Source organism: Trypanosoma brucei, chromosome 11 (assembly GCF_000210295.1).
Source record: "Trypanosoma brucei gambiense DAL972 chromosome 11, complete sequence".
Lineage (NCBI taxonomy): Eukaryota > Euglenozoa > Kinetoplastea > Trypanosomatida > Trypanosomatidae > Trypanosoma > Trypanosoma brucei.
Window position 1 is genome coordinate 4,504,851 of NC_026744.1, and position 26,759 is coordinate 4,531,609.

Here is a 26,759-nt window from a genome sequence, read left to right on the forward strand (position 1 = left end):
TTGGTTGAGAAGAAACATAAAAAAGGGGGAAAAGAAAAAAAAAGTTGAAGAACACAAACATTCAGAGTAGGTTAAGGTCAAGGGGAAAACGGACAGTAACAGAAGCAAAGCACAACTAAAGAAGAATAGGTGCAGTTAGTGTTCTCCCTTCCGTGTGGAGAAAGAAAACGAATATTGCTGGAGGGTCAGACTACTGAAATACATGCAACCCCTTTCCTTTACTACAAAACAGTCTTATTTGTCTCTTTTTTTTTTCCTCTTTTCGCGTAACTACCAATTGGGTGGACATCCCTCACGCAACCCCCTCTCTTTTTGTTCATGCTTTCAGCATTGTTTTCCTCTGTATGTTGTTTTTTGTTTTTGCCGTTGCTGCGTTTTCTTTCCGATGCCGACCACAATTTACCTTTTTCTCTCTTAAATGATTTCTTCAGGGCATACATTTTATACACACGTGTGCGTATACTTCTCATTCCCTTTCCTACCCCCATCGTCGGTGATGAGCCCATTTTTCTTGTGCGTTTGATACAGTTAGGTGCACGATCTATACACAAAGCTCACCACGAAGGGGTTCTCACTCAACATTTCTTTACTGATTTCTCTTGAACTTATCCTTGTTTCTCCTTCACTCTGTCTTGTTTTTGTTCGTGTATACCAGAAATAACCTTCCCCCTATCACCTCGCAAATTTATTTCTACATATATTGTCGAAGACAGTGATAATATGGAGCGCACACACAAGCCACACTTCCCCACATGCAGCATCGCTCCTTGTCAAATGCCGTTTGTACCCTGGAAATAAATGGGATGCTTTGTTTTTTTACTTTTTTAAAGAAAAAACAGACGATCTTTCCAGCGCAGCTCCTCACTCATCATATCCCAATATGATGTTGCCACCGAAGATGACGGAGTATACAGTCCTTTGCATCCACGCTTCTGGCATATGCACCCCAGCCTGCTGCAGCACTCATACGCCTCTAAAGCATGGAACCCTGAATAAACAACCGGCCTCACTGCAACATCCATTAACCACTTCTCCATCTATCGATGTTACCTCTCACTACCCAACGCAACGACTTCCGGAACCACCCCGATGCACTATCATCATCCTCTCCCCTCCGCCACAAAAGTTGTGTGCAGCGGGAGGCTATGCGCCGTCAGTCCGGGTGGTACTTGCTGCACTGGAGGTGACCGAGTTTAAGGCCGCTGCCAGTGCTTGCGCAGCACCAGGCATTGGAGCAGGAGCAGATGTGGATGTCTCATCAGTGCTAGAGGCATCCAACCGAACAGCGGCCTCCGCCGAGGGATTGGCATCAGTGGGCTTCTCAGCGTCCTCATCGGCGGCTGCTTCAGTAGATTTCTCAGCGTCCTCATCGGCGGCTGCTTCAGTAGATTTCTCAGCGTCCTCATCGGCGGCTGCATCAGTGGGCTTCTCAGCATCTTCTTCACCACCCGCAGCGCCAAGTTCTGCAGCGGCGATTTCCGCAGTCGTGACTGCGTCTGCAGCGTTCAAGCTGGCGGGATCCACGTGGAGGTCATCGGCGCCCCTCAAACGGGTCGTCTCCCCACCGTCATCACCATGTGGCACTTGAACGATGCGGCTTTTTGCCTCACCCTGCATACCGTCCTTGCGAACAGGCGTGTAAGTGACGCGAATCATCTTCCCCTGGTCCTCTTCCTGCACCCTGTAGGTACGCACACCTGTGTCAATCACTTCAAACTCCTCTGTCAGAGGCACCTCCCGCGCCCATTCGATAATTGGCTCTCCCGCCTCTCCACCGAAGTACTCCACTTCCAACTCAAGAGTGCTCCCAACTACAGGATCTCCCACCACATTCAGGAAGTTCGTCTGGGGAATGCCAGCAGAGACAGCGCACTCGCTTGTGGCACGAACCGCACGGCCCTGTACACCGTCAAATCGTACGGGTGTCACCGTGACTTCAATTGTGCAGTCTACTTCTCGCCGGGTAAGGGCAAGTGTCGCAGTGTTGGGGCGGCCAACCTTCGCGCGGCGGTCCTGGCGATCTCGGCGGAACCACTGAATCATATGAGCCCCGGCGTGACCACCTGTGTACTGATACTCGAGCGTCAGTACATGCTGCTCGACCAGTTCACCCGTAATCCGCAAGTCGCGAATCTCTGGGGGTGAAGGCTCGATAGGCTTCTCGAGCACACAGAGGCAAGTCTTTCCCTCTTCTCCCAGCTTGTTAACCGGAGTGTATTCAACAGCCAAACACTTGCCCACATCCTCAAGGGTAGGAACATACCGCGTTGAATTTTCACCCTCAATGGGGAAGTACTCCTCCGAGTTGTCATCTTTGCGGAGCCACTGGTAGTAGCTCTCACCCTCTGTACCACCGGAATAGACAACCTCAACCTCCAGGTCACTCTCTTGAATAAGGTTACCAATAATCTTGATGGATTCGCATTCAGGCGGGCCTGCCGCCACAGGACCCGTGATGGCGGACTTGGGCTCACCCGCAACCCAGTCATTTCGCATGGGAGTGAACTCCACCTTGATGCGACAATCAACATCCTTCGATGTGAGCTTGTAACCTGCCCATGGGTCATTGACATCAATGGAAATTTCCTCGTTGTCGGGAGTAATTCGAAACCAATTAAGGGAGGAGTTACCTTCAATACCACCGGAGTAGTCTGCCTCAGCCAACAGCACGTGTCCCTCGGTAGCCTTGCCCTTTATTTCAAGATGAGGGCAGGTAGGTGGGCCTGCAACGATTGGGGCTGATATGTCAAAGTACAGGAAGGAAAATACCCCGTCAATGTACGCGAGCACTTCAGCACGCAGGCAGCATCCAACGTCGGAAACCGTTGGCGTGTAGGTCAGTGTGTTGTTGTCTTCGATCACCTCATAAAAATTATTCTGAGTGCTTCTCATCCAACGAATGTGCAAAATGGTATCCTTCTCGTCGTCAGATTGAGTCAATTCCGTGACTTTATACAAATAGCAGTAACCCTGTTTGTGTTTTGACAGTACACCATTGGACTCAGGTACAATTTCTACACCATCCACAATATACCGGTACTCGTAGTCACCGGCTGGTAAGTAAAGTGTGGTGTGAAAGTAAATCTCACCCTCCTCCTCACAACGCTCCAGTTCAATGGGATCGGCCCAGTTATTCATTGAACCGACGACGAACACTTCAGTTGCTTCACCAGAAACCTTGAAGGTAACTGGGTAAAGGTAACGAGAGTGGAATATGTCCTCAGTTCTCTGCTCGTACGACCGTACGTCCTGCATGCAGCAACTCAACCTAACCGGAACACCCTCGGTGAGGACATTGCGGCTCTCATCATCTGGTACGAGTCGAATAGAGCAGAGCTGCAGGCACTTAGACTTTTCCCTCGCACGCTGAAGCTTCAGCAGGAACGCATCAGCGGACTCCTCCACATTGTCGCCATCGACGACAAACCCATCCGCAATACAGTACCCAATCTTCCCCTGATAGTGCTCCAAAGCTGCACGTTCCTCAGCAGTGACGGGGTGCCCGTCAATGGAAACAAGGTTACTGTTGTTGATGGCTATAGCCATGCTGCGGTAGGAAGGAACCTCTGTCAATGGGTTTCCCACAAGGTTTAAGGTGTGTAGCGAGGGGAATTTACCATAATGTTTGAAGGACGAAATCTTGTTGAAGTTGAGGGAAAGCACACGCAGATTGGGGAGTTTTTCCAATCCCTCAAAACTGTTGATAGCGTTGTCGCTTAGGCACAAAGTTTCGAGGGAGGAAAAGTTTGAGATGCCGTGCAGGTGCTCGATCTTATTACCCGACAAGTAGAGATGACGAAGATACGGCGTTTTTCTCAGGAAATCCACCGATCCAATCTCATTAATAGAAAGATCCAGGACCCTAAGGTGCTCCATGGTGATGTCAATATCAAAATCTGTCAGCTCATTTTCCCGAAGATAAAGGTACTCCGTCGCGTAATTTGCCTGCGTTAATTCCCTGGCGCTCCTGATATCCTTCCTGTTCATGACCAACCCACTGGGTTTCACATTTGAGAATGGGCCTGCTCGCCTTATCGCAGACGCACTCATTGGTAGCAGTTACACAGGTATTTTCACTTATTTTTTTTTGTCGTTGCTTCCCTCTTTATTTTTCTTGTTTTCTCGTTTGTTGTTGTTGTTCGCTTCCTAATTTTTTTTCTTAAAAAATGACTTTAACTTGGCCTTGTCGAGGTAACTGAAACTAGGAAAAAAAAAAGCAACAGGGAAGATTTGATGCAGTGTCAGTTGCTCCGCCTATTATCGCAACGCCTCACCAAGCTATGTTGTTTGGGGAAAGTTAAGCACACAGCACGCAACCGTGAATCCCCACAGGCCAGTGTGCAAAGCCCGTAAAGTCAAAAAAAGTGGGAGGAAACGATGCCAGGCAAAAGAAATCATTCATAAACACACAATGCACTCTCTCCCAACTAAAATACGCGAGTCTCAAACCAGAGAGATTCGCAAACCAACCCTTTTCATTAGAACCGCACTGCAGCAGTGGAGAAATATGCGACTTGAATCCCCTCTGTATGAACCCTCTTATCAAGCGAAAGAGGAACAGGGTGTGTTATGCGCAACGACCGACAAAACTACAAGGGTATCTTACAGGCTTGGTCATCCAGTATGGGAGCAGTAACTTAGTCTTGGTGAAATCTCCACGGTAAACATTACCCTCTAGTGAGAGTTTGACGATGTTACCACAATGAAATGCCTCTGACTCCCCCCTCCAATACCGTGTTTAGTTCGCCACACCGCCCTCAGCTTGAACGTTTTTTTAGGCGTGTCCCCTCCCATTTTGAAATACAAACAGTGTCTATGCATGGCACTTGATGGACTCACGCACACAGCGTAACAGGATATTAAGTCTCAAAGTCTCTGCATAAACGCACAGATATGAGCATGTGTAACTCGAACAACGCGGATGCACGGGTCACAACACGACGTACAGAAGCGTCTGCATCGGTAGGGAGATATCCGACTGCCAACAGTAGCCATAACAAGACCTGTCTCTCTTCTTAATAGCGACAAATGACAACTTACCTTTAAATGCTGTGGCGCAACAAAAACACAGCCACTCTTCCAAGTACACGCACGCCTCCCAAGTCAAAAAGGTCGTATCACCCCGAGGAAATTGCCCCAATTGGTGTGAGGGACGTTATGCAGCACCTTCCTGTGTACACCTTGCTGTCCTTGGTAGTGCACACCAACCTTAATCAATGCGCGTGCCCATCGGAACTGGATGTTACTCCAACGCCTGGCTGTTAAAGCCCGGTTCTCTACAAAAATTCCTCGCAAACAAACTAAGGGATCACACACAGCCATCAGCGCAACTGAGAACACTACATGGGACAATCAACTTACTGGATCCTAATCAAACAAATCATACGGGGTTGGAGAACCCTGCTCCTTGTGGAAAGGGGCTGAAAACCGTAGGCCTTGAATTACTGGCTCTAGAGTACGCACGGACACCTCCAACTGTCCACCAGTAAAGCAGTCGCGTGTCGTCTGGTACCGTTTTCTACATAGCAAACTACATGCCCTTTGTAAAAAGATGGGAAAATTGAGCTTGCAGTCCATGGATTCAAACCTCTTGTTTCAATCATAATGTATGTAACAACTATGCAGATATAAAGTGCCCTGATAAAAGTCAGTAGATTTTTTTTTCTTTAATCCGGAGTATATATAAAGAACAGGGGATTGGGTCAAAACAAAGACTTCCCACATCTCTTACGCAGATGAAAAATGTGTTGTCGTGCCTTCTAGAATATATAAATTGCGTCATATGCTACAGTCCAAGCCAAAATGTACGTCATACCACCCGTAAAGAGGCTTCCAAATGAAAAAAGCTCCTTCTTCCCCGAGGGGAAATACCTTTCAGGACCGCCCTCGCACCCAAAGCAGAGTATGGCAAAAGAAGTGAACAGCGCACTCACCACAAAAAATAAGGCGCCGGCCAAATTAGTTAGTCCCAGCAGTCCAGCACCAACACCGGCCACAAGGGCGCTCATTATGCGTATCCGTGACACGCACCCCACATTTTCTCCAAGTTCCTTGTCAACATAAATAGTTTTCCCTAAGCTCATACTTGTGAGCGAATAATGAAAAGGCTGGCAATATTTTCCCTGGGGTATGGGGGAGCACCTAAAATATATGTGTGCGAAAAAACGGGGTTTGCGTTATTACTTTTTTCAAAGGAGGGAGAGCAAAGAGTGGTACGTATAGTCAGACAGTAGCAACGGTAATAATAGGGAGGAAACATCAATACATTCATTATTTTCGCCAACCTCAAAGCACGTATCATCTCTTGCAAAACAGTCATAGTCAACCCCACACAAAACTTACGTTTACAAAACAATAATAGCGATAATAAAACTGTACCTTCTGCGCTACTCCGAAGTATTGTTATGGCCCAACTGCATGGAAAGTATCATTTCCCTTTCCCTCTGCTTTTCGAAAAAAATAATCCAACTGGCAGGGCATGCAGCACTCAACAAGTTCAACTGTTCAGCGCACTTCTTTTCCGGCATCTCGGGGAGCGAATCAAGACATCTGTGGTATGAGTCTCGAGCTTCGTAGCATAATTCTCTCTTGTGTGCGTTTTGCATACGCCCAACGAGAACAGGTGTATTCCCTTCCCTACGGGAATATGGGCAAATTTGCTATTGAAATGAAGTAAAGGACCCGCAGAAAATGTTGAGAGTCCCTTGAGGTCGAAACTAAAACATGCAAACACAAGAAGGACAAAAGAGAACGATGATCGCGTGACATCCACTGCAACACATATGTACAACAAATCAATGGGCACAGCAAATTTTTCATAAATTGCTAGCGAACAGAAAAATACTCACCTTAGGGGTCATAGTGCAATGGTCCCTCTTTCCCCTTACGTCAATTTATCCCTTTTGCTCGCACTGCACCTGTAAATTGACGCCAGTCGAAGTGGTGTGGTCCGTCTCTTGATACCAACAGAGGAATTTCTTGCTTGTATCAACCTAAACAGTACAATTACCACAAATATCACGCAAATATGATACCCTTTCTCCCTCCATACTGGAACCGGCTCCTTTTGCAAGTGGCGATCAAAGACAAACACACGAACTGTATCGCTGATCTGCGCAACATTTAAAATTCCGTTCGAATACGTCAACAATACATAGCCACCATTTGTCAAGTACTCTGAAGCAACCCACTCCCGCACACCGGAAGAAATGAATTTGACGAGAATCCCATATAAGTCAGAGCCTTTTGCACTAGATTCCAGCTGGCACTGGTTGAAATAATCGGAATGACAACTTATATTTATCGCCTCAAATCGCGATTTACCAGCAGATACCCAATGCCCACCAACTGCGTCGCGGAGAATCCGACTAGATCTTCCACTGTAACTAAAATAAGCCACCAACAGCACCACCGCAACAGCAACATATGGAAGCGCACATTGAACCTTACGTATTATCGGCATCCCATCGGCAATTTAACGGCTTTCCACTAAAACCTTCACAGTGTCCATTGATGGATCACATTGAAATAGCAGTGGCAACAAGAAATTATCAACGACATAGCCTTGGGAAAGATAGTACCACAGAAGTTCCATAAGCGCTGCTAAATAAGCAACAATTCATTTTCTTTTACAAGGAACCACCATCACTCCTTATGAAGGTGATGTCTTCATGAGATGAAGGTAGTACGGGTGATTCTCGTGTGAATCGTTTAAAAACGCGAATCCCTTTACCGTCTTAAACCGCTTTTCTGCATTCTCTCGGCCTAACCTCTTCGCTAAGTTGACAAACTCCTTAATTGTTTCCACCTCAGCATCGGATGGGATTCTAAGCAACTCTAAGGCTTCGCGTCTCGGTCGCTTTAAGGAACAACCACTTTCCTCTCGTTTTCTGAGAGACCGACCACAGTTACACAACCCAAGAAAAGAAACCGTTCTCCCCATAAGGGAGCCAAGTTCCATCGCATCCGAAGGTGATGGATTATCACCTATACAGTTGTCAAGCCACATACCTGTGCGTGCATCACCGGAGCCGCGTGTCATACGTTTGAATAATGGAGACTCTAACAGGGCTAGGGGTACTGACAGAAGTGGCGTCTTTCCAATCTCCTGAGCACACTCCAGAAAGACAGCATTGTTCCACAACGCTGTATGAAGAATAATGTGGCTGGCTATCAAGGGATATGAAACATCCAAAGGGCATTGTAACACTTTCCCTCCAAAATGTATTTCACATAGCTCATGGTGGGAAGGGTAACAATAAATATTCACGGGCGACTTCTGCGGTCCGCACATATCCGTGCCAGGAGATGCTTGATCAAACCAACCTCGACAAGAAGTTGATATCATTCTCGTTGATTGCCTTGAAAGTGTTGTCCTTTTCCCCGTTGTGCAACAAAGAAAAAGTTCAACGCGCGAAACACTGTCATAATATTTTGGGATAGAAGAAAGTGCCCGAACGAGGGTCTCGTCCCCCATGCTCAGGTTCTCAGTGAAAACAATTTGGTATCTCGAACAGAATCGGTTTATCGCATCCCTCACCCATGAAGTAAACTTGTGAGAATTGCAAATTAGCTTTTCCGCAACTGCCTTGGGTTGTCTCAGAGCGTGACACCAAAAAATACACTTTACGTCGAAAGGCGATAACTCAGGAAAACTGCTATCATACGGTAAACGGAAGCGATATGAAAGCGCCCGCCCGATGACACTCAACTGGTACGACGGCAACCCGTCACTGTTACGCAACTGCGACAGTAGTCCGAATGAGCACATAGCACTCATGACTTCGTCAAAAAACAAAGACGCGTCCATAGTAGCAAAGAAACTCTCCGGTATGCGTAAAACTGGGCCTGTATCTTCCTTCCTACTTTCAAACCGAAAGCGTCTAAACAGCCATAACACAACATTCATCGCATCTTGAAGGCAGTCATTACTAACACGTTCCGTGTCAACGAAGTTATTCTCGCTGCTACAATGGCCCGGATACGGTACATAGATTGTGTGGGGAAGTCGGTGAAAAAGTGCCCGAATTATGTCCAGATCCTCTCCCCTATTTGACTCACCGAAAACAAGAAACTTTATATCCATATAACCAAAGCAACACTCGTGATGCGGTCTCAGAAACTCCCTTTCAATTTTCTTCTTGGAACAAAAAACCGTCAACGGTACACCATTGGCACGAGCTGCTAAAAGTTCAGGGAAGTGGTCTAAACTCGCCGCGATTGACATGGGCGACGAAGTGTAGCTATCGTGTAGGCATTGCTCCAACATGCTAACCAACGAATCCTCTTCAGGGATTATCAGCAATATGCACGAAGGGTTACTGTTTACACATTCCACTCCGGTGTCACACAATTCTTCGTGGCAGTTTGTAACAATTTCGGTCATTTTTTCGAGCCATGCCTCCTGGTTCGCAGTCGCAAACGAGTCTGTGAAGCAGTTCTCCATATTATTGGTCGATCCGGTGCTGGTATCCAGCTTGTTATCGACGCAAACTTTAAGTTTGCTTTCAATGAACAGATAAATGTCATCTACAGTGGTACTCCGGACACAATCTTTAGAGAATTTTAATATTACCTTCACGCGACTTAGTCTCTCCTGGATACGATCGTTAGGGAACGACGCAAAGTGATGGAGAAGCGATGAAATCGCTAACGCCCAAATGGAAAACATAAAACTCCCGTACGAAGCCCCCATGTGAAAATAAATATCAACGTCTGTCAAAACATACACGACATCATCGTTATCAGTGCCACCCAGAAGAAAAATAAGAAGTGACTGCCACATATGATCGATACCTTTAAGGTCTAGGGTTACGAAAATGCAGTGGGAGATCCTGCTCGCCTCCTCCGTTCTGTCACGACCCACCTCCTGTGACGATTTATTCAACTCAATAGCTATATAGCAACCGCCAGTGCAATCGTTACAGGCAATCCGATCCGCAGGAGACGCACAATGTAGGTATGGAATCAAGTCCATTATCCCAATGGGATCACCTGTGCTCGGGTTACCTCTCCTATTAATTGTTCCTCTTTCCCCTGAAAGCAAATTGTGGAAACGAGTATTCTTGTCGGTATAATACGCCTCGCTGTCAATCCTTGACATCATCGATTGAGGGATGCGGTGTAGCCTCGAAGATGTGAGCGCATCAAAAAAAGCACTGCATTCCAGTGGAAGACAGTAAGGAATATCACCGAAATAACCCGAAGCGACTTCGTTTAAATTCATCTACCGCCAGTACTGAAATAGTGAAAGGGAGAACTTAAGAACGAAGTTAAAACAAAGATAAAACCACATATGTCACAGATTCATGGGAGAATGCAAATTAGGTCACATTAACCTCCGCATATTTTTTTTGTGCTTTGGTTAAACATTGATCCCTCCCCCTATGCAACCACCACACCTCGGTAGATCAGAGGGACGGCAGAATGTAGAAGCAGACAATTTGGGTGAAATCAAACCACCCTCTAAAAAGTCCTGAAAGACCACCGCAGCCGACCAACACATCAGGTACTTCACAACTTTTTCTTTAATTAACACGTTTAATTGTCGTTGTTGTTATTGCTGCTGGCGTCAACACAGCTCCAATAGCTACCTTTGCGGTTAAACATGGTCTATGTTTCGCTTTGTTTTTTGCTTTCAACAAAACAAATTCGTTATTAGCGTGTGTGTGTGTGTGTGTATTTGTTTTCATATGGTCGGTCCCTGTTGATAAGGCTACATCGTTAAGCAGGGGAACAATGCTGCAAGCAGCACTTTACATGTACGAAAACGTTCCAACGCTTACACAGATACATACAAATAAAGAAAAAAGAAACCATCACAGAGGAATAACCCAACAGCATGTCACGCCCCAAAGCACAGGCACCCCGTCCCTGCCTTTTGATAAGTGAAAATGAACAAAGTTAAGAACGAGTATGGGAAGACGTCGGCACACAACATGGCAAAGCGGGAACCGGCCGTTGCACCGCTCGAACACATATGCGGCAGACGTCCACAATATCGCGTCATTACCGACGTACAAAACGAGGTCAGCGGCCGTGTGGCAGCCGCCCGCCGCGCAAGGCCGGCACAGGCACGGCCAAAAAGTCCGGGCGGACGCAAGCACCCACCTGTGAAAACCAAAGAGTCGGAAGGACACGCTCCCTCCCTCTTTCTTCCCCCTCCCCCTTTGGTTCGACAGCGGCCCTCCGCTGGCAGCCGCGCGCCTCCGAACTACGGACGGCTTCTCCCGTAGAAAACTGTGGAATCTCACATCCCACCCCCACGTTAAAGCAAATTCCTTCTCCGTTGTGCGCACAGATCACACACGCACCTTCCGCATTTTCCTCAGCCGAAAATGCTGGCCGGGATTTCTGAGGGCCCTTGGCCCACAGCGGCGGCACACTCGGCCAAGAAGTGCAAAGGAAGGGAGATGCAACGCGCAATAAATCGCTCTTTTCCCCCACACTCGTGCGGCACCACGCCTGCCTACCGCTTGCGTCGACGCGCCAGTCGCCGAACCATTGCGGCCATCTGGGATATGCGCAGGTGGTGGTGAGTTGGGCACTGGCATCGATGTCGAAGGGTTGGGGTGGCGTAGTCGGCGCGTTCAAGCTGATCTGGAGGAGCAACCTTGTACCTACAGACGTCTTCGGTGAGAAAGAGCGGCTAGTCGCTGTGGGGGACCCGTCGCCTCTACGCGAGGAAGTTTGGAATCCGGCACCTGGCCCCTCCTTGCCGCCTCGTACCCGATATGGGGAAAATTGGCTGTTATGCTCTGCCCGCGGAACCAGCCGGTACGGGTTGTGTGGGTCTTCGGAACCTCAGGCAGTGTGAAGCTTGATTCGGATGCGCCCAGAAGCCCATGGAAACAGTACAGATCCGAACCTAGGCCTAGTCGCCGATTTCTTTTACGGAAGCCAGAGTATTGTGGGAGGTCTTTTTCATTTCCGTTCGTTTCGAAGGCAAGCATTTGGGGGGGGGGGGGAAATAGATATCAGTTTTTTTCCCCCCATCACCGATGCAGTGCGCTGAATATCTTTGAGTTGGTTTTTAACGTTGACCTTCATTTCCGAGGTTCAAGAGCGGAAGCGACCTGGGACTCTTAGTAGATTTCTGTGTTACGTTCCATTTCCGGTACCGGTTCTCCCGGTACGTGAAGCCGGCTGGGGGATTATGTATTTTGGATGCAACAAGATTCGGAACCCTATATATTTTTTCTGAAATTAATCATTCATGGGGAGATATTACTGCATTTTCTCCCTCCCTTAATTGGGTGAGAACACATAAAAAGTCATCAGGTCGTGCGACATTTTTTAACAAGTTATATCTGACTGGTCACTACAAAGCAAGGTGGAGATTTGTGTCTCTTCCGAGCATTCCCACGGCTACGCATTGGTAAAGAGAGGTGAATACTAGCAAAGAGATTCGACATAAACCGCAGGGGAGTTCACCGTTAAGATTGTGCCGGCATGAATGTAACGCGTAGGACGCCACGCCGCTGTACGGACGATGCACGTGACTGTTAGGGGCTTTGAAAGAGATGTTTGCATCCTGAAACAGATTTCACGGCGAAAGAAAAAGAACTTCTTTTGTTAACATGCAAACTTACTTCGACACACTTGCTTCTGTGGTTAGTCGAAAGTGTGTGCTCTCAGGATTTAAGCAGCATGCATCATGCCACTGGTTGCTGCAATGTGGTCATAGCATTTGCATTTGCGACAAACGTACTGAACAAAGAAATGCGCAGTGGTAGCGAAGAATTTACTTTTTGTCCATACCATGCTCAACTGTGCGTTCCGAAGTTTTTATACTTTCGTCATTACGCGACGATGTGTCTCCATCATATCTAACGTCTCCCCTCTTTACACACTTGTGACAAGGAGGAAGATCCGGCCAAGCCCCCAGCATGCGCACAAGGAAACCAACTACTACTAAACAACGCATCGTGGACAAGCATGACAACAGTTCTCCGGACGAGGTGAGAAATATGGAAAGATTAAATTTATGAGTCGTGACTTATACACAGACCTCGATAGTCGCAATGTCATTGTTTACTATTGTTGCATCCAATTTAGTAACATCGCCTTTCTGTGGTTTATAGGCCGAGTGCTCTAGGCATAACAGAGGAGAACTTTATGTCCCTTAGAACACATTGTGGCCTCAGCTGACTTTCACTATTTAAAAACCTTCACTGCAGGAGGCATCTGTGTTTGCCGCGCGGATCGGCACTTCGCTGTGTCAACCCTCTTGATCACCGGAGCTTGACACCGATTTCCCCATTGACCGGAAGCAACCTCCTGGATCTTCATTAGAAAGTGAGATATGGGTTGGCTGTCCCCAACATACGTTATGGGGGTGGGTCTCTGAAAGATTCGGAGTGCCACGCGGTGCCGCCCGAACATTCGTAAATGCAGATTTTACCGCGACTTCCGAACCAACTTCTCATCGCCCCTTTATTTGTATTCCCCTCTAGACAAGGAGTGGGTTCTTCAAAGGAATCGTATTGCGATTGATTCAGTCCCATTGCAACGTTGCGGGGCAGTTGCGTGAGAGGTCCTTCTCAGACCACATGTCCCTGCCCACACAACGTTTGCTGGAAGAAATGTTTGTGAGGTACCCTAGGGGAACATAGCCACCCAACTACTACTGCCCACACGCACAAACTCTATGTACAGTGCCGCCGCCGTGCTGGATACTCTTTAATCCATATACTGGAAGACTTTTTTTTTTAATGGTAGGGTTGTTATGCGCATGCGCCACTCTCACCGTAGATTGGTGCAGTACTTGGTCAGCGAGCTGATGGTGCGGTTAAAGTCCTTGACGTCATTTTTATCTGTTTAATCAACTTCCGGTAACATACCGTAATTTTTGAAGTACTTCTCTCTTGTGTTTGGTGGAAAATGCACTGTAGCTGGTGTCTGATGTAGGCACAGTCATTTCCGTAATACGCAGTGAGAACACACTTTTTACGAGAGGTGGTTGAAACCGACACGAGCTACCAACATAGTGCCATCAAACGGTCCTTCCTTTCGTGTTAATGTCAGTACAAATGCGAACTCCATCGCTACCAACAAGGGAACAAACAACACATAGACAACCCTTCGAACCGTGCCCGAGGTGACGCTCTGCTCATATTTTGGACCACAACATAAAGGCGGATGTGATGCCGCTGTGGCTTATGACGAGGTAAGCGATCAGGTCGCGTAGTGTTGTCAACGCTTCGTGTATCCTACAAAGCGACGTAACATAGCGCCCGAACCGTCACCACCATCAGTGGGAAACAAAGCAGCTGTTGGAAAAGTATAAGTCATTCTGGAGGTGTTGTGAACTCCCGTTGAAACCGAGTCAGGAACCATGAGTGGGAATGGACGCGAAAAGCAAAATTTTATGCACATTTTAGCCGAGCGTGTTCGTAAAAATATATCACCTGGAATCGGAGATTCCACTGTCATAAAGGTGGATGTTGTCCAGTACATGTTGTTGAAACCTCGTGAACACTCTTCTTTGGTATTGTTGGGCCTTGTTGTAGAAGCAAGACAGATGGGTCTATGACAGCCGGTTGTCTCAAGGCAATTTGAACGGTTGAACACTGAAAGTCTCTGATGGTAGACTGTCTAACTCGACTTCACTCACGGGAATGCTTCGACTGAAGAAGCTTCAAATCAGGGGCAACCTCAACAACAGCAACGGCGCTGGGGAAATATTTCGTATTGAAATGCTGGAAGAGATGGTGCCGACGTATAAAGAGGTGGGAATAATTGGGGAGGTGCGCCTCTCCCCGAACCCCACGATTCACAACTTGGAACAGACATCATCAAATGACGACTTCATAAAGTAACTTTCCGTATGGAAGAAACTATATGAAAGTTGACACTATCTGTGTCCCTAAAACTGGATAATGTCGAACAGCTGTCAAAGATTACAACACTAAAGGGGTTGAGCCTTTCATGGTGCACTAATATTATACATGGGTGGGAAAGCAATGATAAACTTCCACAGCTCCGAGTTCTTTATTTGGAAGGGGGCGGCAAATATGCTGGGGGTGCAACCTATGAGAGGTATCAGCAACATGTTTAAATGTTACAGTGAGGGTAAGTGGGGCATACACAAAACTGACCGCGCGGAATTTGCCTTCCTGTGCTGTTATTATTTTTCCATTATCCCTCTTAACATGGTATGCGATCTCCTGCACCACGGAAGGAAACAACATATGCTACTGGGGTAAATGCCGACGCCTCAGAGGAGTATATCTTCTGCAGAGCTCAGCACAGGATCTGCAGACCCCCACGGCAGCGAAGGAGGCTGGCCGTCACACAGCAGCAGCCGTCTGCTCCTAAACGTTGTGGTAGGGCACGGAAGATTCATAAGACTAGCCACTGTTTGACTGACAAGAGCTTGAATGCGACGAGAAATGCTGCCGAGGTGCGCACGTCGCTGTGAGAAAAGTGATGCCAAAAGATTATTGCAACTCGCTGGTGATGGCACCAGCCCGATGCCTCAATTGTTTTACTGGAGTTTGTTTGGCAACGGGTGGCACTGGGAAAGAGCCACTGAATGCGTCTTTATGACACACAGACACGTTGCTGACGAGAAGGAAGCGGAAGCACTACCGAGTTTTCGTTTGGTAACACTTTGGATTAGTACATGATTCCAGTTGGCATAAGCGCTGGACTTCCAGAGGCGTGTTGGGGCCATGGTCATGACTAAGCGCACTGAGGGACAAAGCGTAGCAATGGTAGTAGGTCGGGAACAAAACGTCGATTGAGACTCCGTTAAGGATTGGTTAGTTGGTCGGAACAGGAGGACAAGCAATGACGAACACCACTGTTTTGCTTGTTGGTACAGAGAAACGCGACAACTAGCACAATATTCCAGGTTGGACTGCAGAACAAATTGGAAATTAGCAAAAAAAAATGGCCGAGTGGCTGAATCAAATTACAAAGAGTGGCAGCCCAACTGCGTCGCAGAAAGGAGTAACGATGAACGGGAGGCAGAATGTTGTAATACAAAAGCAAGAACAGAACGGGAAGCAGGCAATTAAAGCGCATCCGGGTCCAACAGCAAAGATCGTAGAGCCATGTCAATGAGGGTGCTAGAAGCCGAGAAAGACGTGCTGAAAAGGGGTGTTTCGGACAACCACGACCGTCTTCAAGAGAAATTTGAAGTGTGTGTTATCCGTCAGCATGTAATGAGGGGGGGCTGTTTCGCGATTTCCCGATCACACGAGAGGAGTTGAATTTACGTGATGTTTCTGACCAGTCGTAACCGCGTCTTTGTGATCGCTGGGTTCCACGGCCTCTTTCAACTGATTTTTTTATTGTGTAGCCCACCGCAGTTTAATGGATTTTTTGTTGGAATCCATTGCACGTGCTATGGTGCGCTATGTCGTGGCTTGTGCTTTGTTATGTTTAGTTGGCGTTGTTGTTGTTGTTGTTCATAGGCTTCTTTCATGGCATGCAGTGACCTCGCACATTTGGTCTCAGATTTCATCCGTAGTAGTTCATCCTTTCGTTTCGATAACCGAGTATTCCTTTGTTGTTGTTTTTTTTTTTTTTGAACGCTTTTACTTCTCATTTACTGTGTATTGCTGATCCAGCTCCCGCATGTCACTACACAGCTGCTCCGTAGCACCCCTCAGCTTTGACTTATACGCACGAACAACCCTTCCCTGTTGTCCTACTGTTACAGTCACTGGGCATACAGAACGAAACAGCTTCTTAACTCCACGCAAAATATTTGTTAGCTGTAAGTGCCCTCTGTCAAAGGGGACACAGCCACAGTAATAGCAGGCACTTCTTCGTTCGCTGCATAACCGGTTATGCGATGTCGTTGCGTTCCTGTTTGACGCTGCAAGAACGATTCCCTGTGGGGTTTTCCGATTGGTCACCTCATTAACGGTAACAGCGCGTGTGTCATGGACCGCAGTACCTGGACGTATTCGGAAAGGTCGTGGTAACGTCCTTGGCGCCCCACTTCATTTTTTACCGCTTTTCTTATGCATATCATCGCTTTCGGTGAATCGCGAACTGTTAGTGTACTTCTTGGAGATCGGTTAAGACCCATAGCTGTCCAGCAGGTCGTTTTGCTGCGTTCGGTGCCGAGATTTGCTTGGCAGGGATCATTTTTCCAAAATGCAATACATAGGCTCACACACAGGTCCCGGTGATCGGCCTCCACAACCAATAACCTGCGAGTACTGAACTGCCTTGGAAAGTCTTCCGTATGCACCGTTAGCATCTCATATTTGCTTTTACTTTCGTAAGCGCTGAAAACAGAGCGATTTTCATTGGTGGTCTGCTCTGTAGCGCTTGCCTGCCAGGGAAGTTGAGATGACAAAATTAAATAGAGGTCCACATAGGTTTGGTATCCTTCACGCGATTCTTCAAGGATGTGTTGTTCCTTTCGTCTGCGGAGTGACGACGGGAAAAGCGGAACTTGCTGCTGGAGAAACGTTGCAGTACGACACGTAAACTATTGTTTTTGCGAAATTGATAAATATGATTTCCACAAGGAGACAGGGAGTGCATCGTGTTGTGCTATGCAAAGGCGACAGGGCAATTATAAAAAACGTGCTGTCGCAACCAGTCAGCTTCCATCAATTTAACAGCGATGCAATAAGTGGATCTTGACTACCCCAGAGATGCGTATTGCGGTAAGGGGAACGTCACCCCCACCCCCCTGTACATCATTTTAACCGGTAGGGACGAGTAGTCTCATACCTTACCTACAGTTGGAGGAGCTCTAAGCCGAAAATTTTCGACTTTTTTGAGGGTAGAAGCAAGCTCCCCAGGTTTCCCTCAAAAGCAGAAAGAGCATCCATCCTCGCTTTGATACACCGCATTAGGTGTTTTCCGTTTCTCGCTCCTTGGGCATACAGAGTGGCGGTTCCCCCGATGCTATCCTTTCCCCCCCCCGCCACACACACACACAATCTCTTTTGTGTTTGCTCTTTTCGTGCCCCGCTCCGCGCGGGTAAACCACTTTCAGCGGCCGGAGAACTCCCGTGCGAAAATGTTTTCTCACCTGACTCGGTGTGTGCTGACACTCCGAGTCACTTCGCAGGTAAGGGAGTTATACGCCCTCTGGAACGGGTGAACCAGTTCCAGTAGGATAGCACTATCCTTGATCAATGGCACCGCGTAAATGCTGCATCACTACCGAAAGCAAGTAAAAAGGCATATGACCCCGTTTCGCGCCGGTTCGTCCACCCGACACCTACTACGTCTAAGCTGGAAGGAGAGGCGGTTCTTTGGTGGCTATTGTGGCTGCGGATACTTTGTCGCCGATGCCAGGGGTATAGAAGCGTGCACACAGTTGCGACGCAGCTGACGCGCCCTTCGGATTGTGTCAAGTCTCCAGCCGCTTTGCAGTGGTCGTGTGTCGCGAAAAATACGCCCCCGTTCCTCCAATCAATTAGTGGCAAAGGGGCGGCACATCCGCCGTGATTGGAGGAACCGTTGACCTCTTAATGGTACATTGTTGTTTTACCTATCGATGGTCCACTCCACCGCGCGCGGCGCATACCTTGGGAGTTCTGTACTGTTGTGGGGTGGTCTTGTGCATTGTGACCGCCGCCTCTGACACAACAAGCGCAGTTTCGCGCCTACGTTACTGGTGTGTTTGGCTCTGATGGAACGATGCGTGTGTTGGCGTCCTTAAATCTTAATATGGCTTGTTGCGTGCAACCGTTTATATTTTTTCCCCTCGATATGGGCATCACGTTCTTGGCGTTACGTGGTTCCCAGTTTCACCTAACAACTCTTGCCCTCTCTTGCCCAACCCCTCCCTTTCATTTGTTCCAGTGTGACAACCACTTTTACACGTAGACTATCAAAGCCACTGCGATGAATATGCTTCGTTTCGACGACCGCAACGCCTCACCCGCACCGAGTGGCGGGAAACATTCCCTTCCGACGGGAGGAGCTGTGTGTCGTGTCGCCATGGACACACTTCTCGTGATATTGAGAGCTCCGGTCGCGTTGTTACTTCTGCTCATCGTCCTGCCGCAATTGTCAGTGGGCGCCGAGGCTAATGCGACAGTCAAGGTTCTCTCCGCCGCGTGGAACTCGTACATGCCGCAGGAGTATGTGACCGCGATCAATGCTGGCTTCAGTGCCTCACTAGAGTCACGACAATGGACTGTGGCTGGAAGCGTGAAAGTTGAGGTAGTTTATCCAGAGCGGTACGAAACATTACCCGAAGATTTCATTAAAGAGCAGTTGGAATTGGAAACGGACCAGAATAAGATTGTTATAGTGTATGGACCCCTCGGTGACAAAAGCGTAATATACTCGATCCCGTATTTGGTGAATCACAGCGTAGTGGCCTTAGGGTTGATGACCGGCTCCGGGGAGGTGCGGCGGTGGAATCCGTACCTTTACTTTCTGCGTGCCGACCCCGCTGCTGAAACATTGGCTCTCATTCGGTATGCTCTGTGCCAGTTGCGCGTGCTGCGCTTGGGTTTTATGTACCTTCAGGGTGTTCATTATGGCGACGAGGAGTATGCATTGACAGTGAACGTGATGTCTCAGATGGGTTATGAGCTGCATGGTGTGTTCACCGTGATGAGTCCAGACGGTGAGCCTGCTCCTGATGGTGAGTTCAAAGAGGTGTTCGAGCGCTTCGCCGCCGCCCTTCCTCAGGCCATCATTGTCTTTGGTGCGCCAGAAAAGGATACTGCGAAGTTCTTGATGATGATGGTAGCGGAGGAGCGCGTTGCTCGGTCTTATATTCTTGGTCCATCATCCGTCCAGGTGTCACTTGCAGAAATGTGGCGACTCGCTCTGGAAGCTGCAGGGGCCTCATTCGCGCCCGGGCAGCTACTTTTCACAGGCACCAATCCGCTTGCGAAGGACAGCCAGTACATAGCAATCAAGCGTTTTCAAGGAGTTATGAGTGAATACCTGAAAACTCACGTCAGCGAAACCAACATCACTGAAGCAGATTATTTCCTGACCCACGATCCTGAGGGAGAGTTGATGGTGTATGGGTGGATTGCTGGGGAGGTGTTATCTCAGGCACTTAGTAGTGTTGAATGGCTCAAGGACCGCGCTACATTTGTCAGGTCGCTATACAACCAACGGCGCTACGTCATCAATGACATTGTGATCGGTGACTATGGCGGTACGTGTGAGGGGGACGCGGCTAAGCATGGCGCGACATGTGAGTGTAATCAAGGCAGCAAGGCGGTGTATGTGAAAGAGGTTTTGGAGGATGGCCGGACGACGTCGGTGCGAAGTGGCTTCACAGTTCTGAAAGCTTCGCAGTGCTATGCTGAATCTTCGGAGCTTCACGGGCCACTGAATGGACTCGCCGTTTTCATGGAAGACGACGACACCGCGTCGAAGGCAGCTGCGCTGTGGCACAAGGGGGCCTCCCATCTTGTCGGCAAGGGTGATTTGGGACACTCGGACAGGTTCTTTCTGCACGCATTTAATACTACCATAGCTGAGGCAGCGAACGATCTTCGGCGTGAGCAAGGTGAAAGAATCGTAACCGCTGTGTTTGGCCCCGTGACGGGGGCGATGTTGGACACGCCGAATATAACCTTTATCGATCCTCTGGAACTTAAACCACGGCTGAATAAGTTCAGAAGGCATGTGATTCATCTCTCGCCCACCCTGGAACAACAACTTTACGTCCTTTCATCGTACCTCGCAGCCGACGGGGTCGGTACTGTTGATGCCGTCATCTGCAGCAAAGAAGTGGATGGGATTGCAGATTTTCTCCGGAGGTCACTAACTGAGTTCGGTGTCTCGCTACGTTCCGCTGTCATACGTGAGGATGGGGAAGGTGTTGGTAAATACCTTCCGATAAGTGGGATCGTGTTTGTCATTGGTCTTTCCGTTCCAGATGTGAGGGAAATCGCGAGGAAACTTGAAGAACGCAACGATTTGCGCGTTATTGTTCTATTCGCAGAATTTTCGTTACTGTATGATCTGTTTACTTCGACCCTCAACAACACCGCAGGCGCCGCGCGCCTTGTGTTTGCCACCAGCTTGCCACATTGGGGTGATACTGAAACCTCATCGAAGACTACTCAACTGTTCCATGATGTCGAAAAAGACTCACGATTGTGGACACCCCTATCACTTCTGGCATTCGCAACCGGTCGATTGATGCGGGCAATACTTCTTCGTGTAGAAGAAATGAGTCCAGAAACGTTGGTAAATTTCTTCTATGCCGATTCTTCCATCATCTCTGATGACATGCGGTACGGTGTCTTCGACGACACAAAGTGCGACGGCGCAGAGAACATTTCGGAGGGTGATTGTGCCTCGAACTATGGCGCAACGCAGATATCCGTGTGGTCTATGGCCCGTGCTCTCAACGCCTCCATTCTTCCACTTACAAATCCCATGACGCCGTCAATGAGCTTCAGAGACCCTAGCGAAGGAAAACTCTCCGGGGCACCGCTGGTGGGCGTCATCATCGGTGCTACCTTTGCTTTGTTTCTTGTGGTGGCTCTGGGCGTGGTTCCATACTTTGTCCTGCGCAACACCCGTGATAACAACAGCGCGCCAAAGGAACCCACAGACCCCGTGACAATTATTTTCACTGATATTGAAAGCAGCACGGCACAGTGGGCTGCCCACCCCGATGTCATGGCTGATGCTGTCGCCGCACACCACAAGTTGATCCGCGCGCTGATCTCCCAGTACGAGTGTTACGAGGTGAAGACCGTTGGGGACTCGTTCATGATCGCGAGCCGAAGTGCGTTTATGGCGGTGCAACTTGTGCGGGATCTGCAGAGGGCGTTCCTTCGCCACAACTGGGGCGCGTCCGTGTTTGACGAGTATTATTGCAGACTTGAGCAGGACCGTGCGTTAGAAAGTGAGGGATACGTGCCGCCAACCGCACGCCTGGACCCCGACGTGTACCGAAAGTTGTGGAATGGCCTCCGAGTGCGAGTTGGTGTGCACACCGGATTGTGTGACATTCGCCACGATGAGGTGACAAAGGGTTACGACTACTATGGTCATACGTCGAACATGTCTGCCCGCACGGAGAGCGCTGCGAATGGTGGACAGATATTGCTGACACGTGCAACATACCTTTCGCTAAGTACAGCAGAGCGTGAGCAACTTGACGTCACTGCGCTGGGCGCCGTCCCACTGCGTGGTGTTCCCGATCCGGTGGAAATGTACCAAGTTGATGCTGTGGTCGGTCGGTCCTTCGCTGCACTGCGCCTCGACAGGGAGGTCGATCTGGCCGCAGATAGTGGGGTAACAAACCTATCCACCAGCGACTGCGCGTCCTTATGTGAGTTGGGTCAGTCAGCACAGACGATAGTGGCAGTCATGCGCGCACTTTTCGGCACTTTTACAGCATCACAACGGGAAAAGTTGTTAGTGCCCTTCTGCGAGCGTTGGCGTGTGACGCTACCACCCAAAACGAAGTCCGTGTGGGATGATAACTACTGTCAGGAGGTTGTGCGGCGTATAGCAGCAAAAGTGGGACACGTCGTTGACTTCACGGCTTACAACATCGCTGAGCCCCCCCTCACAACGTCGAGCAGCTCGTCCGTCATATTCATTTCCGACGCCGCCGTGGGTTTGTGCGCAGTGGGAGAACGAAATGTCTCAACCCCAAAGGAGGAAAACTGAGGGTCGTAGGCATGCGCCATTTTTTAATGTGACGGTAAATGTTAGCGAAAGTTCTTTTAAATTTGACTTCTTTTTTTTTTTTTCATTCCATGGCTTATAACCGCATGTAGACATACAGTCGTGGGCACTTTCCTTCTGGCTTCGTCACTTGAGCGCGTATATCTTACAGCTAAAATGCTTTCGTTGTTACTTTTGTTTTCATCTGGGGATATAGCATCAACACCTCTATGGAGGTTACCGTATAAGCATATTGATATGGTGACTAACCACACGCACTATATGCCCCTTTTTGATTTTTCCCGTTGGCTTTTATGAGTTTTGTTCCGGGATGAACAAGCACTACCAAAATAAATGGAAATAGTGTTTTGCCTTTAATTCTTCCCATTGGGTGTTATTATTATTATTTTTTTCGCATATATTAAATAAAACAGTCTTTGATCGTAGACAGTTCTCAGAAACAGTGAACTTACATTATAACCACCTTTCGTATGTTGTGTTTTGTCGTAATGTTGAAAAGTCTTCCTCCGTCAAACATGAATGTCTTTCTTACTCCTCCAACGCTAATAGTGCCTACTCAATTTTGAATTGAGGCGCCTGCTCCCCCACAAGGGTCCTTGGCATGACGAAAAAAAAAAAAGCGTACGCATTGCAGTGTGTTCAACTCGTGAATTTACGAATATTCGATGTTACGCCTCTATTCTTCTCATGTTGGTTTTCTCATTCCAAGGTGGCCTGAGCATTTGTTTCCGGCCATGGCACCACGTTGCGCCTATATAAACCGCCCTCCAGAGACCCTGTTTTGCCAGCGCGCTGTGGCTCTGCGTAATGCGGCTTGACGGCTCGCTTACTTAACTGAATCCCTGCATCATTTCTCCATCCCCTTGCTTGTGTTTCCCAACCCCCTGTTGTTTTGCTGCACACTTTCCTCCCTATTTCTACATTCCACAAGGGTCCCAAGTGTGTGTATGTGTGTACGTGTATGTTGTTGTTGTTTTGGCGACAGCAATCCCAGTGCTTACGCACGCACAACTATGCTAAGAACACCCGTGGCGGGAACTCTGTCACAACAGCCACACACAAATAAAAAAAAACTCGCAACCTAGTTGAGATTATCACAGAGGCAATGTTGCCGCTTTGCCGTGGAGCATTCAGGGAGGTTCGGGGTACAGAATGCGTAGCCCTTTAACATTAATAGTAGCGAGGCGGTAGACGGAGTAGCTGAGTTGCGTGAGCCCTAAGCGCCACGGGCCCCAGCGCAGAATATACAACAGAGAGCGAAGCTGATGTATTTTTCCCTCTTGGTGATGCACAATCCGTATTCTCGTGTCGTGAACTCTTGTGACATGCGAGCGGGCGATGGTGCTTCGTGTCCTGAACCATCTCTAAAGGGCTCGGCTGGATGCTTTTGGATGTGTTTTCATCCCTCAATGCTCCGCGACAAATATCTAAACCTATTCCCCATGCTGGGTGTGTGTGTGGGGGGGGGGAGATCAACTTGCTCTCGATTGATGTGTGAAACGGGCCACTCTCGGAATGTGCACAAGCAGAGCGACGAGTCGCTGTATGAAAAAAATAAAATAAAATAAAATAACCCAAACCCGTGAAACTGTCAACCGGATCCGCACCAGTTGAGTTTGAGAAGAGTTGGAGTTGGGCGCAACCTGCCGAGTGGCACATCGCTTTACGGGATATCGCTGCTGCATGGAGGAAAATATGATTAGTGCAACCGTCGCAACACCCGCGGCGTCAGCAACCCCGCATGGTTCGGTACGGCCACCGCCACCCGACTTTAACTGAGCCGTCGCCTTGTTTGTTTTTTTTTAGCGGGAACGCGTAAAAAGTTTGAACCCGGTGGCCTCTGAATCTGCGGGGAATTATTTCTCCCATCGATGGCGTCATAGCGAGAGCGCCAACAATAATGAGGAACTTAACGGAACGGACGTGGTGCGCACAGTGCGGGAGCCCTAATGGGAATAATCGCCGTCACGTGGGGGAGGTGGCTAACGCTGCTAAATATGAATGTGCTCAGCAGGCATTAGAGAACATATCAGCGTGAAGTGCAGGCGTTCGCCGCCGTGTGGTATCGAATTCAAGATGTTAAACTGAGAAAGTTGGATGACACTTCGGGCGCCGTCACCATTTCATGGGGAAAAGGCAGAGAGATCGGTGGCAATGCGTCAGAACCACAATATTACCGAGCAGTAAGGGGCGAAATGCAATGCATAAAATACATTGAACATATTAACTGATACAACTAAAGGACATATAAAAGTGCGGAGGTAAAAAGGCATTGCTCAACAGCATCACGTCCATTTCGCCGGCCCTGAGACGCCGTCCCACCCTCAGTCTTTACATATTTCGTCACACGTGTAGCGGACTGACCCCAGCGCGTATCCAAGTGAATGTGCCGATGCGGGCGCGCGCTGTACAATAAATGCCGCGCTGACAGGAACGAATCAGAAGGTGCTGCTGGCCTTAAAGCTTCAGCACATCGCAAATGTATAAACAATAACGCTGCGGGAGCAATGAAATGGAAGTGTAATGGAATATGCATTACGTTTTACACCTTTTCGGAAGCATATGTGCGCTGGTGGCGCATCCTTGCTCACATTCGTCCCGCATCAAATGGGATCACTCTGAAAATAAAGAGAGATACGACCACGTTTCCGCATGGGCGTATCGGTATGGCTGTTCGACTCAACGCATCTCCGCCGAAAGCATACAAAAAAAAATAAAACGATGGAGACGCCGTATTTTCGAGTATGAACGAGTCCACGGTGGCAGCGGCGGGACCTGAACCCACAGTGGTGGTGGTGGGGGGGGTGTGAGGACGTTGCTCCGTAATCATTTTCTAATGTGAAATGTAATTCGGTCACCCCTCATATGCAAAGGGGTCGGGTACATGTAAGGTAGCCAAGTGCAATTGTGCTGCATGAATGGTGTGAAGAGTATTTAAAACGGTAGCTGAAGGCATTGATTTTTTAAAAAACAAAAAAAAACAGAGACCTCATCGGTGCTTTGTCTGGAGTATTGCCATTTGGAATGAAAACGGGCACATAAAAACCCCCTGTGGGGAACTTTAAATCCTAGAAAAGGGCAATCAGAAGGTGAATGTAATGAAAGTCCACTGAGAGCGGGAGGCACTCGGGACGCAAAATGCCACCTCATGTTACCATGCCTGAGGTGTCGCTTTACCTCGAAACAGAAAGACAAGGAAACTATGACCAGGAAAAGGTGGAACCGCATCATACAAGAACCCTTCGCAAATAAGGCAGGATTGACGGCGTGTCAGCATCAGGAACGCAGACCAAATCACGAGCGTTACCGCAACCCAAATATAAGTGGAGCGATGGCATCAAAACAGCGTCTTGCCACTTGCAAAGTGCTTGGGAGTGGAAAGGCAGACGCACACCACTGAGGGTCGAGGTTACTCAAACCCCGCACACGTGGCAAAATACACAAATGAAAAAATCATTGTCTGGTGAATGAAGTCGCTTCAGCACGTCTGGCGCACGTTCCGCGGCACTCAAAAGTTTCGTATTTGAAGCCTCAAAAGGTTAGGGTTAGGGAGATGTGTAAAATCAAGGCTGCAGAGGGCCCTGATCGGTTATGAAGTCGTGCCCGAAGAACCCTAACACCAACCCTAATCATAATGATCGTCTCTGTAACCCTCAGTGCTATAGAAAGATGCGTCCGCGCACACGGCAGCACAAACACATGTCAATTGAGGTCTACAACGAAAACTCGCTGCTCAACTCAAGAAAACAAACTTTAAAAACAAAGAGCTATGAAGCAATATGCGGCGCTCAACCCTCGCGCATCCGCCCTTACAATATGCCACCAAAACGTGAGTTCAAGGAAATGGCCTACCAACAAAAGAGAAGCAACAGACAGCACCCAAGTGAGCGGTAAACACTAAGAAAAAAGGAAACATTTTCAACCCAGCAGACGTGGCGTCAGCCCGACCGACACGCATGTCGCCTCCTCATCAAGCATGCAAAAATACACCGCCCCCGTCACCACCATCACTGCCACAATAACTCCAGTCACAAAAATTAAAAAACCTACTAAGAATAACATCACGCTCCTTAACAGAAAAGACGATACAACGCCTCAACGGCACCTTCAACAATAGGGAACAGCATATATATTCTTCCATAGGTCCACTGAAA

The 26,759-nt window shown here is 48.4% G+C and overlaps 7 protein-coding genes across 7 annotated transcripts; 3 read left to right on the top strand and 4 right to left on the bottom strand.

The window, feature by feature from the left end:
- Window positions 1-1,143: 1,143 nt before the first annotated feature.
- Window positions 1,144-4,050, bottom strand: TbgDal_XI19190 (hypothetical protein, conserved; the record flags this gene model as incomplete). The annotated part of the gene is made up of 1 exon (XM_011782760.1): window positions 1,144-4,050. One exon carries the CDS (start codon window positions 4,048-4,050, stop codon window positions 1,144-1,146), a length of 2,907 nt encoding a protein of 968 aa, XP_011781062.1.
- A 1,709-nt stretch (window positions 4,051-5,759) lies between these two features.
- TbgDal_XI19200 (hypothetical protein, conserved) lies at window positions 5,760-6,083 on the bottom strand (the record flags this gene model as incomplete). The annotated part of the gene is made up of 1 exon (XM_011782761.1): window positions 5,760-6,083. The coding sequence occupies one exon, from the start codon at window positions 6,081-6,083 to the stop codon at window positions 5,760-5,762; it is 324 nt and encodes a 107-aa protein (XP_011781063.1).
- Window positions 6,084-6,883: 800 nt separating this feature from the next.
- On the bottom strand, window positions 6,884-7,462 carry TbgDal_XI19210 (hypothetical protein; the record flags this gene model as incomplete). Its single annotated transcript, XM_011782762.1, has 1 exon — window positions 6,884-7,462. One exon carries the CDS (start codon window positions 7,460-7,462, stop codon window positions 6,884-6,886), a length of 579 nt encoding a protein of 192 aa, XP_011781064.1.
- A 189-nt stretch (window positions 7,463-7,651) lies between these two features.
- On the bottom strand, window positions 7,652-10,225 carry TbgDal_XI19220 (hypothetical protein, conserved; the record flags this gene model as incomplete). Its single annotated transcript, XM_011782763.1, has 1 exon — window positions 7,652-10,225. One exon carries the CDS (start codon window positions 10,223-10,225, stop codon window positions 7,652-7,654), a length of 2,574 nt encoding a protein of 857 aa, XP_011781065.1.
- A 667-nt stretch (window positions 10,226-10,892) lies between these two features.
- On the top strand, window positions 10,893-11,234 carry TbgDal_XI19230 (conserved hypothetical protein, unlikely; the record flags this gene model as incomplete). Its single annotated transcript, XM_011782764.1, has 1 exon — window positions 10,893-11,234. One exon carries the CDS (start codon window positions 10,893-10,895, stop codon window positions 11,232-11,234), a length of 342 nt encoding a protein of 113 aa, XP_011781066.1.
- Window positions 11,235-11,751: 517 nt separating this feature from the next.
- Window positions 11,752-12,087, top strand: TbgDal_XI19240 (hypothetical protein, unlikely; the record flags this gene model as incomplete). Its single annotated transcript, XM_011782765.1, has 1 exon — window positions 11,752-12,087. The coding sequence occupies one exon, from the start codon at window positions 11,752-11,754 to the stop codon at window positions 12,085-12,087; it is 336 nt and encodes a 111-aa protein (XP_011781067.1).
- A 6,738-nt stretch (window positions 12,088-18,825) lies between these two features.
- On the top strand, window positions 18,826-22,587 carry TbgDal_XI19250 (expression site-associated gene (ESAG) protein,putative; the record flags this gene model as incomplete). Its single annotated transcript, XM_011782766.1, has 1 exon — window positions 18,826-22,587. The coding sequence occupies one exon, from the start codon at window positions 18,826-18,828 to the stop codon at window positions 22,585-22,587; it is 3,762 nt and encodes a 1,253-aa protein (XP_011781068.1).
- Between the last annotated feature and the right edge of the window lie 4,172 nt (window positions 22,588-26,759).